The sequence below is a fragment of the Haliaeetus albicilla genome, chromosome 2, assembly GCF_947461875.1.
Source record: "Haliaeetus albicilla chromosome 2, bHalAlb1.1, whole genome shotgun sequence".
NCBI classification, from domain to species: Eukaryota; Metazoa; Chordata; class Aves; order Accipitriformes; family Accipitridae; genus Haliaeetus; species Haliaeetus albicilla.
In genome coordinates, this window is record NC_091484.1 from 48482986 (window position 1) to 48499970 (window position 16985).

At 38.9% G+C, this 16985-nt stretch overlaps 1 protein-coding gene across 2 annotated transcripts in view; it reads left to right on the top strand.

Moving 5' to 3' along the window:
- Nucleotides 1-16985, top strand: part of AGMO (alkylglycerol monooxygenase) — a 200484-nt gene that overhangs the window by 168285 nt on the left and 15214 nt on the right. The window contains exon 13 of one of the 2 annotated variants that reach the window (XM_069774171.1): nucleotides 6652-6709. The exons of the other annotated variant lie outside the window; for it this stretch is intronic. Within the exon in view, the coding sequence (XP_069630272.1) occupies nucleotides 6652-6684 (33 nt within the window). The 3' untranslated portion in view covers nucleotides 6685-6709. Of the gene's footprint in view, nucleotides 1-6651; nucleotides 6710-16985 lie in introns of those variants that run through there. 2 annotated transcript variants of the gene reach the window in all.

A 16985-nucleotide genomic window follows, 5' to 3' on the forward strand; every position in this document is an offset into this window, starting at 1 on the left:
GCCATCCTGGTCTCCCCACCCAGCAGCGTTATGAACTCCCGGGCTTCAGGACACATTCTCTTTCCATATGTCATTTACTTAGATGCTAGTTACATAGTTTAACATTATTAATTGATGTTATTATTGAATAGTATTTCTATGATATTTTAATTTTTTTGTTGTTTTCCTTGAAGTAAGAATCATCATTACGCTTAACCTTGCTAAGGAAAAAGAAAAAAAGTATTCTGGGTTTTTTATTACAATATTATGTGCTGAATGAGTCCATGAAGAAAGTATCTATGTAGAGAGAGAAAAGGAAGATAGAGAAATCAAAGATCCTGTTCTATAATTAGGCTTTCATGATGAAATTCAATAGAATAGATTAATTAACTTTAGCCTGATTTTTCAGGGGGGCTTCAAAACTTTTGTGCTTCACCAACACAAACAAACCATGAGTGAAAAACATTTTCTTGAATCATAGGCTAATGTTAAATGACTTAAGGCCATCTTCAAAACCTCCACACTGTTAATGAAGGTATGGTGATCATAAAGAAGGGAATATGGCCAGCATGTCTTGAACTATAGTGCTTTTTCACTGGCTGCACATATAACTTTGAGAGCAGTTTATAGGAGAATGAAGTTACTATGGCCCTGGACATTTCATTAATTACTTTTCAGGGCTGTGTGGGAAGTCCAAAGGTTAATAGTAGGTTATGGTTATTTCTGAAATTCTTAAGTGGTGAAAAATACCTATATTCAGTGTAAGAACTTTGTTAGGGACAAGAAAAATCACCTTAAATAGCTTTTTGCCCTCAAAAAAAAATCAGTTTTTGTGAAGAAAATAATTATCTCAAGAAATAGAAATGAGGGAATATGGCCTGGGAACATCCTGATAATCATTTCAGGCAGGAATCAAATGTTTCACATTAGGTAACTCTTCCTGCCGAGGTCCATTGCACTAGAGTGTCTGTTAAGCAGATGAAGAAAAGTTGCTGGAACTCATTTTTCTAGAAGAATTTTTTTACATTTCTTCACTGTAATTGGTTACCTCAGTGCACAATAACAAGAAATTGAGAAGAGTGTTCAGAAGCTGCAGTTCTTGGTCCCTTGTTACCTCTTTGAGTTGTCTCATTAAAGAGGATGGGACTACAGGCATGAGTCAGTTCAGGATTTTGCCCAGTGGAACACACTAATTTTCACAAGAGAGAAAGGGAATTTTCTCTAGTTTGCTGGTCCTTCTGGTTACTTTCCTACACTCTAAATCTGTCATCTGCTTACAGTTTTGCATGTGCTTATGTGCATCTAGCTGAATCTTAAAGAATTGCAGATGTATGTGTATTTCTGAGAAAGGCATGCCTATCATTCCTCTTTGAGTTAAATGGTCTTTCAGACATCCTTCAAATACACATTTTTCTTCATGGAAAAGCTTTCTGCTGCACGAGAGTATTTCTTCATTCAAGCTAGGTCATGATTGTAGCATTGATAATACTTAGTTAAATAGTCTTAGAAATTGTAACTAATAAAAGTTCTGAATACATGGTATCTTGGATACCACCCTATGTGGAAAAGAAAGTAGGTCTTTTTGATACACTTTTTGTTTCATATACACTCAGTTACCTGATTGCATGCTTTTGTGATCTATACACAGTTCCATTGGCTTGGCTTTCTAGTGTTAAGCATTATTAGAAAAGTTCATAACTGTGATTTAATTATTCATGGTTGTATCATTCTGTGGGTTTTTTTCTGACCTTCTGTCATGGGTGATTCCTAGTAATAACATCAAAAAAATGCAAAGGGGGGGGGGGCAAAACAAGATGAAAGAATGAAACAGTCCTGAGAAATGAAAGCTAAAACCTAAATATATCACTTGCTTAGAACTAATCCCATTTCAACATGGTATAAAGACTTCTGTGAAATTTGACGATGGCATTATTTTTCATATTTAGAGCTGAATGCGGTTCCGAACTCTTTTATGCTTTCAGCTTTGGGGACAAAAATGCCATACCAATATCTTTAGGTATCAAACAGTATTTAACTCTGAATTCAGACTTTATCTGAACTTTAGGTTAGTATTATTTTACTCTGATTCTTAAAGAAGAAGTGAGATGAAATGGAATGAGGCTTAACCATAAAGCTTTTCAGTCACTGAGGCAGGTGTAAAGGAAGCTGAGACTTTGGCAACAAATATGTTGTGGTTTAGTATAACACCTCTGGCGTTTGGCAGTGTTGTGGTTTAACCCCAGCCAGCAACCAAGCCCCACACAGCTGCTCGCTCACTCCCCCTCTGGTGGGATGGGGGAGAGAATCAGAAGGGTAAAAGTGAGAAAACTCATGGGTTGAGATGAGGACAGTTTAATAGGTAAAGCAAAAGCCGTGCGCAGAAGCAAAGCAAAACAAGGAATTCATTCTCTGCTTCCCATCAGCAGGCAGGTGTTCAGCCATCTCCAGGAAAGCAGGGCTCCATCACGCATAATGGTTACTTGGGAAGACAAACGCCATCACTCCGAACATCCCTCCCTTCCTTCTTCTTCCCCCAGCTTTATATGCTGAGCACAATGTCATACGGTGTGGAATATCCTCCTGGTCAGCTGAGGCCAGCTGTCCATCTGCATCCCCCCCACCCTCTTGTGCACCCCCAGCCCACTCACTGGTAGGGCAGTGCGAGAAGTGGAAAAGGCCTGGACTCTGTGCAATCACTGCTCAGCAACAATGAAAATACCCCTGTATCATCAACACTGTTCACAGCACAAATCCAAAACATAGACCCATACTAGCTGCTATGAAGAAAATTAACTCTACCCCAGCCAAAACCAGCACAGGCAGGTAGCTGGTATTTTCTGTATAGCGTCTTTGTCCTCTACACTTTTTCACACAAAGTCTCTCAAATCTGATTATGGGTAAGAAAAAAAAAAAGGAAAAGGTACTATTTCTGTGATCTCACTTTCTTCTCAACCAAAACCTCTTTGCCTCGGGCAAGCCACCTTTTTTCTAGGGCATTTTATGGGATTTGCAGTTCTAAGCATTGGTAGTGCAGGAATGAGCATGTGCGCCTTACCCAGGGATATTCTCACATACCCTGGAAGCTGATCAGTTTCTTTTGGTACTTCCACAGCTAATGGTATGACCACTCTGCTTTCTACTTCCACCATTTCCATTCCCCAGATAAAGTTTACAGGATTTACTCACATTTAACGTGCAGAAGGATACATTCACTGAGAATTTCTGTGTGCATTATAATGTGTTGGCATTCTACATAAGTCATGTCTGGTGTAGATAATACAGAACAAATATATTTTGATATTATGTCAGTGCTAGTGTTTGATAATGAACACTCAAATTAACCTTTGTATTAATTTTTACATTTTTCTACTGTGTTGTATTTTATTAAGATGAGAAGTGCATCCAAAATAGCTAAAAATTAACAGTGCATACAGGAAAAGATTAAGTGATTTAAATTACATTTTGTCTTCAATAGCAAATGACCTCTTAGAACATGAAATACCTTTCTGCAAAACTGAAGGGTAAAGGACTTCTGTGAAATCTGCTACTTACAGCAGCCTATACAACATGAAAAACTGTGGTACACTTCAACTTAATTCTGAAAAGAACTCATCTGTAATATGTATCCTTTGAGTCAATATCTTTTGATATCAGTTTGTAAAGCTGCTGAGTATAAACTGTTGAATTTGAGTTTCTTTGTTTGCCAACAAGTCAACAGCACGTTTTTTAAGTTGACAGAAAAATCGTGACTTGATGGGAGAAAAATGACTTAAGTAAATTACTAGTAAAAGCAACAACTTTCTAACAAACCTTGCGTCTGTTCTTTCATGTACTTTTTTTTAATAACTCCAGAACTTCCCATGGTGTCAGATGGCAGAGTTTATAGCACAACTGATCACGATTTGAGCTGTTCAGCAATTTCTAAGTGTTAGTAAAACAAAAGCACCAGCAGATCTTTGCACAAAAATGTAACCAGACTTTCCAAAACAAAGGCGGCCCTTGATTTTTCTTTTAGTAAATCCTAATAATGCACTGGGTGAGAATGTGTGCTGTATATCCTTTGAGCACATCACAGAACTGGCAGCTGGGAGTAGGGCGGCTGTAAGTCTTTGTTAGCGCTGACTCCGGTCTGCTCCGGGAGCGGCACCGCCAGCCCTGGCATGATTTAGAAAGTCTTGAAAGGTTGGGGTTACAGAGGCCTGTCTCTAGTTATATCTACTCTGCCTTCTAGTAGTCTGTCTCTGTTTCCTTACGAGCAGGATCATGACCCGTTTCCGCGGTGCTAGCAGATTGTCCCGATATACATGTCAGTGGCCCAGCACTATCCTGAGGTAGCTGCGTGATTCTTGAAAAACAACTTAGGAGTGTATTTGTATGCATCTGCCCCTGGGAGAATAATGCTGGTTTATGCTTTTGTTATTTTATACCTGGGATGGAGAGTGGATGAAAAGCTGATCCTTTTTTAGCATTTTAAGTTTTATGTTAGTATGCAGGCAAAATATATCTGTGCCAAAGAAAAAAGCAGAGAGTCATTCTGACAGGTTCTTAATTTTTTTGTTGGGCATCCTTATATTATTTTGACTTACCTGAAATAATGGAACTAAGCTTGAATATTAAGTGATGCTAGAGGTGCATTTGCAAGCTGCTGTCCTATTATTTAATAATAGTCAACTAATTAAATTCTCTCCCTAATCCACTTTGTCACTCACTAAAATTGGGGGGGGGGAGAAGATGGCATTTTGAAAACTCAGTAGATAGAAAGCACCATAGCTCGGCTATTGTTGTATTTTGTAACTAATACTGATGGGGTAATGTATCACACCAAAGCAACTCATGTTGAATTTAAACTGTTTCGGAAAAGATAATTTAAAGACGTTCGCACAAAACCACTGATTTGTGTGGGCAACCAACTGTGCAAACCAGTGAATTGCTGCATAAATTCTGGCATTCTCAGTCATTCATGTTCAAAAGTATGACCACAAAACTGAAGTAATGGAAACCAGTGAAGGCCTTAATTCTCAGAAAAAGGTAATTAAATAGTCTACTGAATTAATATTTGGGGGACCTAATCTAGAGAAGTGACTGGTTGGTATTTGCCAACTTTGTTCTTAACAGGACCTCTAGCAGCCTGCCTGTATCACTCACTGCATGAGCTCCAGGGCAGACTGTCCATTTCCTCTTTATTCCATTATATTTTTTTAAAAGATGAAATAATTTTCTTACAGCACATCCTAATCTCTTATCAATAGAAGAAATAATTGGGTTTGATTTCAGCTTCTACAATTAAGTATTATGTTATGATTTGCCTGTCAGCAAACACATTTGTAAAGGGGGAAATACTCTAAAACTAGGCAAGAGAGAAGATGAAATCAAGCGGAAATGCATTCCTCACAGGAGATAGGCTAGTTTTTCTTTTTTCTTTTTTCTTTTCTTTCTTTTTTTCCTAAGCAGTCATTAAAATCTGTTTCTGAAATCTTTACTTTATCAACTGCAGATAGGAGGGTGGAAATATGTGTGGAGAAATTCTTTTTTGAATTAGTTCCATTTTCCCATAACTCCAGTTGGGATGCATGATAAAATTATCAATGAAACGTCCTAATTTGATCCTTAACCAAAGGGATGTTGTCCTATGAATCATCTGTGTTTGTGGGAGGCAACGCTGAAGCTAACAGAGCAGGAATGGGACCCAGATGTTTTCTGGGAAGCTGCTTGCACTGTAGGCTCTGTGTATTACCTAACGTAGGCGACCATATGGAAGAAAAGGTTGGAAACATCCCATTACAAGTCATATATCACTGAGCTGACAGCAAGGATTTCAGCTTATTTTTATTTAAATCATGAAAGCAGCTGCTCAGCTGTCCAGCTGTATTAAATTTAACCCTTTTTCTTGGCAAATGAATTTTGCTTTATGAAATGGCAGCCGAACAGTTGGTGTGCTTGCAGAAAAACCCAGGTTAGATGGTGCTGCAATAACCTTTGCCCCGTCCAGCAGGACAGCACTAATGATGGCTAAGTCTGCCGCTGGGTGACAGTGTAGCCCCTCGATATACCTGTACTTCATGAAACACCAGCAAGACTCTTGTCCTGTGAAGGCTGCAGAAGAAAGGTATACACACTATATAAAGAGAGTGTTTGTAGATTTTTTTTCCTTTTAATCTACTTATTCTTCAGTTGTTGCACACCTTTAGAACGAGTAATTACAATATTTTCTTTTCATTTCTTATGCTCTTGCATTTTCTATTTTTCTTTACTGCTATTATTGATTCTTCCTTTCCTTAATTTTCCTTCCTCTTTTCTTTTTGTGTTTTTACATGGTGTTCATCTCACTCTGTCTCCTGAAGCCTCTCTTCTCAACTCTTCTCTCTCCTTTTCCTTCTCCTAGCTCTATCCTTTTTCTCTTCTGCTCTCCCCCATGTTGTTTTCTCTGTGTCACTAGTATACAAGTTTCTTTCAGGGATTCTCCCTTTGCTGCTTCTCTGTCCCCTTATATACACTGTATACTCTTTACTGTGTCTTTTAAAGAATTTCCTCTTTCCATAGTTTTGATATTTATATAAAAAAGCACTTAGTTTGCAGAAGGGCTGTTCCCATCAGTAGGAAACAATCTTTGGCCTCCAGATCAATCCTTCACCACATGTGCCTCAAGCAGTTTATTGATTTGTTATTTTTTAGCACTCTTTTGCTGAAGAAAGAGACTTTAACTGAAGCCTAACAGTTACAGTTAAGTAACAGCCATATAGTAAGTACAGACTTTAATTTCCTGTGTAGAAATCTGTAGAAGAAATATAAGGAGTATCCAGCATAACACTAAACCAGATTAGTAGTTTTGGCATGCTAAAGTGTGCTAAAGTAAGTTTGTCTCTTACTGTTTTGGAGGCTTATTCTGTGCCATGTCTACCCTGCTCACCTCCATGTCAGTCCTCTGTTCTTCTGTCAGAGCATGAAGGTTTTCTTATTTTACATCCTTCATGTTTTATATTGTAGTCATAGTCCTTTAAGACTATAGAATATTTTAGAAGGATTTCTTCCACATCTGTCAATATGAGGCTTTGGCATAATGAAATGGTATGCTTACGTTAGTATTTGTATTTGATAGAAATATTTACAGCCAGATTAATTCTCTCTTCCTTAAACACAGTGGAAACACAAGGAGCCCAGAGGCAATGGCTTCCAACCAGTGCTTTCCCTCAGTTACTGTAACAGAGCTCCTGGTGTAGACGCAGCCTATAAACCTCCACTCCAGGCACTGAGGTGTGGCTGCAGTAACAGTATCAAGGCCCAGTTAGTTTGGGGAAAGAGGTGCGATCAAGAACTGACACCTTCTGCTCCAGTTAAGAGCAGCAGAAGGTGTCCTTACAGGCCTTGCACCTACCCACAGGAAGGTTCTTCATGCCCGGGTACTGTGACAGGCAGCCAAAACACTGCCCTCTTGCAGGAGAAGTAACTTCTGTAATAATGATCTGTCGGTAATTCCACGTGATTTCTCTAGTTCCTGGAGGTTCAGCTTTCTTATTATTGAAATAACTTGATTAGTTTTTTCTCTCTTTTCCTGTTTCCATTTCCCTTTCTATCTCCGTAGGCTATTCTTCTGAAACACCCAGCTGTACCTAGGGAATTATTTTCATGCCTGTAACAGGTGGTCTGTTTTCTGCTAAAACCTACTGTTCCGACTTTCCAAGATTTTCCTCATTGTTTTATCTAGTTCACACTCATCCACTATGTAAAACATAAGGTTTAAATCTTTCTGTTCCATAAGACTAAATTTTCCCTTCCAGCCTGTTAGTCAGACCTCTGATACCACATTAACCCTCTGCACCTGTGTCCAGCTTCTGGTTAAAAAGCATTTTCTTTGCATTCAAAGTAATAATCCAATCACTAGTTGTAGTTATCTCCTGGACAATTCTGATGGGGGATTTGTCACTCATACTGATCCCCCTCCTGCTGAAGCAGCCTTTCTTCCCTGGTGCAGCGGTGTCATCTCTGTGTGTTGGGTAGCATCTGCTCTTTTCACGAATACACCATGACTTGGCTCTGTGGGGAGACTGTGATCTGCACTGATTAGCATGTATCTGCTTGACCAGCTAGACTTGCAACCGAAATATGCCTGCAGTATTGTGTTCCTTCAGGGGATAAATGGAAAAGTTTTCAAGTTTTTCTGAAAACTTTTGCTTCTTGCAAATATGGCAGTTTTGGTGACAACAGTTAAGTTTGGTTCTTGCTATCACACGTTATTCTCTAACTTTCTACAGAGTCACTCTATTTGCATTATTTTAAACACATTTTGCTTTGTTCGTTATAAAGGGCTTGTCTTTATAGTCATTCAAAGTAGCATCATCTTATTTTCCTTCCCAAATATGATGTCTTACGGGTATGTTCTGGAGGTTGATATATTCCTGAAGTTCCATTTTTCCTAGGGATGCAAAATTCTTCAAATCTCTGTTGCTCAACCTGATAGCATGTTCTTCCTCGCTTGTTTCCCGGTTTTTATGTAAATCTAAGGCCTCAGACTAAGCTTTAGTTACAAAAAGCTACCATTTCTTTAATATTTAATCATAAGGGGGGGTTGTTTTGTCTTTTTGAAAAACAGACCAAATTCGTGACTGAATTTTTTCCAGTTATTTGCCACAACATTAGGTAGTTCAGCTGAACTGGAGCACTTCTCTGTCTTGCCATTCATCAGCTTTCAAGGATCTGTGTTCTCTTTTTCTCAGCTTCTCATATGTGGTAACTAACTGTGAGCTAGTGTCAGACCTTTAAGATTAAGACAACTAATATAATTAGTATGTATGCTGAGATACATATATGTATATATAAGTATGTATGCTGATGTAACAATTAGTAATTCAACAAATACATGAGAAAAGACTGTGGAGAAGAGGGGAAGTTAGAGAAGTCTATCTCCTATCTACACGGATTACCATATACCTGGTTAGGTAACTAGACATCTTCCAGGCTATCTCTGGACTTTTCAGGGCTCCCTCTTGCAGGAGGCAGTGGGAAGCCACGGTGGGTCTCCTCCTGCAGCACAACAGGCTGCTTTAACACAGAATCCCACCCAAGGAATTCAACCTGATTTTGCTGTGAGGTCCTCCAGGTGGCAATGCAGACAAACTAAAAGGTCAGAGTGCCAGTTTAAAAATACTGAACTGACAACATCTAAAGTTTAGATTACTAAAGGGGTCATTTTAATTGTGTTTCATTTAAAATGTTCATCATGCAGACAGGATTGCCAAGTTCATGTAAATGAGAATTGGGCACAAAACAAGAGGGATAAATTTGGTTTATGTAATCCCATTTAACATCGTTAGCTAAGATTAAAAGATGAGATATTTTTAATGTAGAAAAAAACCAACCAAAACCCACAAATAATCACATTTGAAGGCACTAAAATGAGTCACTTTATTTTATTTTATTTTATTTTATTTTATTTTTATTATTGGTGCTTAATTCCCCACAGTCATGTATATTGGTAGTCATTTATCTCGAGGAATGCATACAAAATGTTGCTATTATGATTTTATGACATTTGTACCAATTTTACTAGATAGAAATATGTGTATAGTCATAACAAGATGAAGATGCAACTTCTAGATCACTTAAAAATTTTAAACATCAGGAAATAAAAAGCAGCTAACATGTTTAGACTAAAGGTTTTCAGACAATGAAATTCAGTGTGCGTATATTTTGCAAATTATTTTTTATGTATCAAAAAGGTCTGACTGGTGACAGGATGTTCCATGTCCTAGTTCATAAACTTTAACTTGCAAGAAAGCCAAAACCAAACTCTTAACAGTAAGAAAACAAAAACTCAACCCTAAGTTACATAAAAGAATTAAATAAGACTTTTCTCTGTACTTGCTATAGAGATGTTGCAACAGCAAACAAAAATGAAAACAAGCTCCCAGTGCCAGCCTACAGGAATTGATGACTTAAATGACTATTAATTTTTGTGATTATGTAAAAAGGTGATTAATTTTTGCAGCATGCCACAATGTCCACTCCTTAGACTACCAACTTGGCAAGATTGCTTTGTTAGGGAAAGGAACTTTACAGGGAATTTAACCCTCTCAATGAGACTTATATCCCAGATGCACCTATTTGAAGCTACCTGTAAACCTTTTTCAGAAAGTAAAGTGTTCTGGAGTTTCATGAAATGATATCTTATTTCTTAAAGAATCTTTTGCAACCTGATCTACCATCTGTTTGAACTGCAATACTAGTTTCTCCCATGAAAGGAACAAATATTTCACTTTAAATTGGCCATTCAGATGGCTAGTATCAATAAAACCCCACACAACTTTTCTGATTTGGAGATTTATGGGTTTTCTGATAAGATACAAGATTTAGGATTTACTACATGCATTTTATTTCCTTGAAATGTTGTACCTGTTTATGTCAATTCATTTGTTTTGATTTCACTTTTACTTGTAGTTCCATGCCACACTGCTATTCTATCTGTACAGAAAACTTTTAAAGGAAATGTTCCTGACATACATGTTTTGTTTTCCATCTTTTGTTCTGCATTCATTACTGTGATATTGAGTGCCGCTTCAGCTAAGCATTCCACAAATAAATGTGCACAATAAATCTTTGTGATGGATTACCAGGCTGCATAATTATTTACAGAAAGTACACAAATGCTCCAAGGGGTAATTCATTAATGTGAATTAATAAATATAAAAATTAATTATATGGATTACCATAATGCCATGTAATTTAGAATATGTACCTCCTAGAAAATTCCAAAGCACTCTCTAGGCTACATTAGTCACTTCAGATACTCTGGTGTGGAAAATATATTTCTATTCTGTAGCATGTTATTAGATTTTAGCCAGAGCATGAAGAGAAAAGCTGGCTCATACAGCCAGGAATTTGAGGATCTGTAATCCCCTTCTATAAGTCTACCTTCTTAGAGTGCCACTATGGCTTCTCTGATCTTTTGTTGTATATAGCAGTTGTATATTTTGTGATTTTATTACAGACTAAAGTTCAGCAAAGCATTTAGGGAAATATTTTTAGCTTGTGTTATGTTCCATAGGTTTTTCTGGACAAAATATTTGTTTGCATGGTTTCTTATCACTGCAGGAACTGAACTTGATTCAGAAAGTTCTTCCAGTCATATGTTTCTAATACCCATATTCCATGTAACTCCTGTACATTTGTGTTTCATATTGTGGAATTGATATATGTAATGGATTTCTAGTGTATATATATATTTGTTTGTAACGTTCTCATCACTACAATACCTAAGCAGCGATAACAATCCAAGTTCCAAATTGGTGCATCATGTCCACTTCACATAGAGGTGATTTACAATACCATATTTGTCCTTTAATGCCCTAGGTAGAGAAAATTACATCCTACCTGTCAGCTCCTCATTTGCACTTCCTTGTCTGTCTGTCTTTTTTTTCTTTCTTTTTGACCAGAAGCTACTATCATTCAACCATGAGCTAAACTTGTTGAAACCTTCTGATTTTTTAGCCACAGTTTTCCTCCAGGCCTTCAGTGACATACCAATATAAATTCCTTTTTCCCTATTCAAAGCCAATATATCACTTATGAAGGAGTTTAATGATATGAGCATTTAAATCCTGAATACTGTTTCCATTAGCTAAAATTATTTCTGATCTTTTTGCCCCATAATTTATTCTGATATGTTATCACCATCCATGTATTCATAGATGGAGTCCAATGTGACCTGTCCAGGATGGGAACTGAGTATGTGAGGGGTGAGGGGCTGGTGTCCCGATCCAGTGTCGGGGAAGGTTTCGATATGATCCCAAGAGCGAGATTAAGACACAAATGAGGTCAAATGCCGTATAGTCAAAAAAGCTTTTATTATCAAAAGTGGAAAATGGTAGCAATAGGATAGAATGGAAGAAAAGGTAGAAATTAAGCAAGCAGTTGGGATAGGATTGCTAGGATAGTCACCACCACGGATCCAGCGGCTTCCCGTTGGTCCTCAGGCAAGCAGTCGGTGGTGGGGGTTGCAAGGATGGTCACCACCACGGATCCAGCGGCGTCCCGTTGGTCCTCAGTCTTCAATTTTTTGGTGGTGAAGAAGGCCCCCGCAGCTTGTCTCTATGAGTTTTTTATAGGGCATATTTTAATGATGTCATGCGCTGCAGGTTTCGTCCATCACGCGACCTTCATGTGATCAACACCCAAAACCAGTATCTTATCAGCTCCAGCGCCCACCCCCCCGCCCCGTTTCCTCCTCTGGATGCCTCAGTGGCCTGGTACTTGTCCTTATCGACAGGAGTGTCCTGCTTAAACAGGCCATCTTAGAGACAAAGGGCTCAAGATAAGCAGTTCACAGTTCCTTGAGATGATGGTCCAGTCCTCCACACCTGACAATCTTTGAGGCAAATGGTTCAGGATAACAATTCAGTCTCTTACAGCTGGTACATGATAAAAACAGGCACGTAGCTCCTACAAAAGGTGGGATGCCAGGCCAGGCATTGGTACACAAGTACCAGCAGAGATTGACACAGGCTGGTCTGGTTAAAGGGCAGAGTGACAAGACAGTGATTGAAGAGGCAAGAACTAAATCCAGCAGGGGTTTATTGTTTGTTTTTATTGCTGTTGTTGGTGAGCTTCTTGGTGTAATAGCAGGATGGTAAGTGTAACAGTGGAAGGAAAAAAGAGACAGAACTACAAAGGGAGTTATAACTCGTTAGCGTGTGACGAGCATTTTCCTCACCAGAGCAGCAAAAACGAAGTTATGAGAGTTCTGCTGTTCTGTGGAAGAGGTAAGTGTTTATTGTGTTTTATACGTTTATTTGTAGTGTGTCCCAAGAGCCTGGGTTTTTATCTTTTTTAACTTTTGTAAGCTTAACAGGGGATATATACTGACATGCAGATGCTGCTGACCTCTTGGCTTTTTGTTATCTCTTTAACATTGAGAAGATAGTACTGACTCACTGTATGAGTAAATAGGCCTTCTTGTGCCACTCTGCATATATGAGGCAATTTTTGATTCTTTCTGAATGGTGCTTCTTCCATCATATGTTTGACCTGGCGATGGCAGATGGCAGGTCTTTTCTTTCCCCTATTATGCCTTAGGAAACCTACCATTCCCTGAATTAGGAGCCATCTTTAAGTGAGCACTGGTAGAGTGGTTTGCCTGCTTGCTATGGCTTGAGAAACAGGAATTCAAGTCTCACTCCATAGAATCATAGAATCATTTAGTTGGAATAGACCTTTAAGATCACTGAGTCCAACTGTTAACCTAACTCTGCCAAGTCCACCACTAAACCATGTCCCTAAGCGCCCTGTCTACATGTCTTTTAAATACCTCCAAGGATGGTGACTCAACTACTTCCCTGGGCAGCCTGTTCTAGTGCTTGCTTTTGGTGAAAAGATTTTTCCTAATATCCAATCTAAACCTCCCCTGCCACAACTTGAGACTGGTTTCTCTTGTCCTATCACTTGTTACCTGGGAGAGGAGGCCAACTCACACCTGGTTACAACCTCCTTTCAGGTAGTTGTAGAGAGCGATAAGGTCTCCCCTCAGCCTCCTTTTCTCCAGACTGAACAACCCCAGTTCCCTCAGCCGCTCCTCATAAGACTTGTTCTCTAGACCCTTCACCAGCTTCGTTGCCCTTCTCTGGACACGCTCCAGCACCTCAACACCTTTCTTGTAGTGAAGGGCCCAAAACTGAACACAGGATTCGAGGTGCAGCCTCACCAGTGTGGAGTGCAGGGGGACAATCCCTTCTCTAGTCCTGCTGGCCACACTACTTCTGATATAGGCCAGGATCCCATTGGCCTTCTTGGCAACCTGGGCACACTGTTGGCTCATATTCAGACAGCTGCCAGCCAACACCCACAGGTCCTTTTCTGCCGGACAGCTTTCCAGCCACTCTTCCCCAAGCCCATAGTGTTGCATGGGGTTGTTGTGACCAAAGTGCAAGGACCTGGCACTTAGCCTTGTTGAATCTGGTACAATTGGCTTTGGCCTATCGATCCAGCCTGTTCAGATCCCTTTGTAGAGCCCTCGAGCAGGTCAACATTCCTGCCCAACTTGGTGTTGTCTGCAAACTTACTGAGGGTGCACTCAATCCTTTTGTCCAGATCATTGATAAAGATATTAAACAAAATTGGCCCCCCTACTGAGCCCTGGGGAACACCACTTGTGACTGGCCTCCAGCTGGATTTAATTCCATTCACTGCAACTGTTTGGGCCTGGACATCCAGACAGTACAGCGAAGAGTATGCCTGTCCAGTCTATGAGTAGCCACATTCTCCAGGAGAATTCAATATTTAGGCCAAAGATTGTTCCCGGTCAATAAAGCTGTAAATTTCCATCTGATTATTTCAGCTGGAGAATCAGGGTGGTTGGATACTGTTAAACCTGTGCATGCTTTTGCGTAGTTACCAGTAGCTATAAAAACCGTTGTATTAGACTTTATGCATCAGATAGATAGGTTCAACTGGACTCAAGACAGGAGGGACAGTTCTTGGAGGCTTCTCAGGAACTGCCTTCCCAAAAGTTGTCAAGCACCTTGTCAAGTTTGTAGAGGGCAGATACCTGGAATACAATAGGATGTCTTCATACAAGGTTAGACATATGTTTAACATAGATATAATAGAAAATTGAGTTAATAATATGATGCAGACACATCAACCATTTGTAATAAGGCATGATCTGTAGGAAAAGCAGAATCCATAAGGAAATAGCCAAATAGTTTTGATTAATAAATCTATTGTGAAGTCATTCTGTTTCCATAAAATTTGTGTATAACAGAAGGGTTGAAATGTGTTGAATAAATTGTTCTTATAAAAGTACATCTAAACATACCTTACAGAAACATAGCAAACTTTTTCATTAAGATAAATCATTTTCAACTGCATTTTTAATGCAAAAACCAAAAAAGCAACCTCAATCCACAGTTATATCTTTTGGGTTGATAAGTTCTTCCTCCCTACCCCTCATCTCTGTAAAAGGCTCCAGCCATATCAATCCTACACAAGAGCTTTAGTATGTTTTGACAGAATAATGATAGGTGTATATGTGTTTACCCTTGTTTCCTACTTCCAGATATACATGTCATACTACAAATTTTATTTCATTTTTAATCAACCACATCTTCTGCACAATGCCCTGGTTAAGGTTTTGCACCATCAGAATGGAACTCTCATTTGATTTGGTTTTTAAGTTAATATATCCCAGTACAATGCTTCATAAAAAGAACATGGGTTTATGGAGATAGAATCATTAATATAGGTCTGATTGGGATTTTTACTTTAAAATTGGTTAGCTATGTTAAAGATATATAAATAAATATTACTTCTTTCTCTCTCACATTTTCCAGACAATTGTATTTCAGTACTGAATATAAATTCACATAGGAAACAACAGACTTTGAATTCATAAGATTGACAAGCCGCTGGGCAAAATTACAAAAACATGAAAAATATATTTTTCACTTTACTATTTTTACTTGTCCTTATTATGGATGTGTGTGGGAGAAGAACTTTACAATAAGCCCCTTCAAGGCCTGTGTTGTGGTTTAACCCCAGCGAGCAACCAAGTACCATGCAGCCACTCACTCATTCCCCCCTGCCCTCAATGGGGTGAGGGACGGAATCAGAAGAAAAAAATGTAAAACTCGTGGGTTGTGATAAGAACAGTTTATCAGAACAGAAAGGAAGAAACTAAAAATTATAATAGCAATAATAAAATGACAATAATAATGAAAGGATTAGAATATGCAAAACAAGTGACACACAGTGCAATGCTCACCACTTGCTGACCGCTGCCCAGTTAGTTCCCAAGCAGAGATCTGCCCCCCCCGGTCAACTGTCCCCAGTTTATATACTGGGCATGATGTCACATGGTATGGAATACCCCGTTGGCCAGTTTGGGTCAGGTGCCCTGGCTGTGTCCTGTGCCAACTTCTTGTGCCCCTCCAGCCTTCTTGCTGGCTGGGCATGAGAAGCTGAAAAATCCTTGACTTTAGTCTAAACACTACTTAGAAACAACTGAAAACATCAGTGTGTTATCAACATTCTTCTCATACTGAATCCAAGACATAACACTATGCCAGTTACTAGAGAGGAACTCTATCCCAAAACCGAAACCGGGACAACCTGATTTGGAAACTGATTTGGATAGGGATAGCAGCCCAAAGTGGCCTTTGCCATTGCTCCACAGCAGCCTGTGGAAGATGCCAGGTCCAGCTCACCCTGAGTGGATAGAGAGATCCTCTGGGAGCCACTCCTTGTGCTACAGTTCCCCTATATTTTAGCATGGCATATAGCCTCATGAGCTGACGTAAAGCATGTTGACACAGTTCCTCTTCTGTTGATCATAATCAGCCCTGTAATAAGGTCCCACAGAAAGCTGCTAGCTACAGCTAGAACAAACCTATGCATTTAAATTCAATCACTGTGTAAGTTTGGTTAATGAAGAACTTGTGTTTGTTTATTCAAAAATACAACATCGGTGGCCAGACTTGTTTGGTGGTTCTTCATTTTTGTCTTTGTTCCTGAACGCATTTACATAATACTGTAGACTGTGATAAGCTTTCTTTAATGGATAGCTCATTCATTTCTTTTTCTCTGGTTAGCGGCAGCTAGAGCTGCTTTAAAGTCACTTTTAAAACCAGTTAGCTTCTCCTTTATTCCAAAAATCAGTTCTCTGATGGTGTTATTATATCAGTAGTAAATCCCTTTAGATACAGACTAATCTTCCTGCAGTATCTGACAATAATTTCTTTAACAATCAGGAGACTCAATGCCATACTCCAAATTGTCTGTAATATCCTCTCCTTAGGTTCTATTATCTGTCATCACTATAGACGTGCCTATAAGTCTTCTATAAGATTATCTTGTTGCTAAGCTATTTTACTCATCTGGACATCATTTGTTTTATGATGCAATATTTGTTCTCATAGCTGAAAAAATGGGCGGATTTATTTCAGGCTTTCAGGGTTAATCCTGTATTTTTTATGTGCATACTCCTATAGACTTCAATAAGATTACTTTTGTGAGTAAGGGTT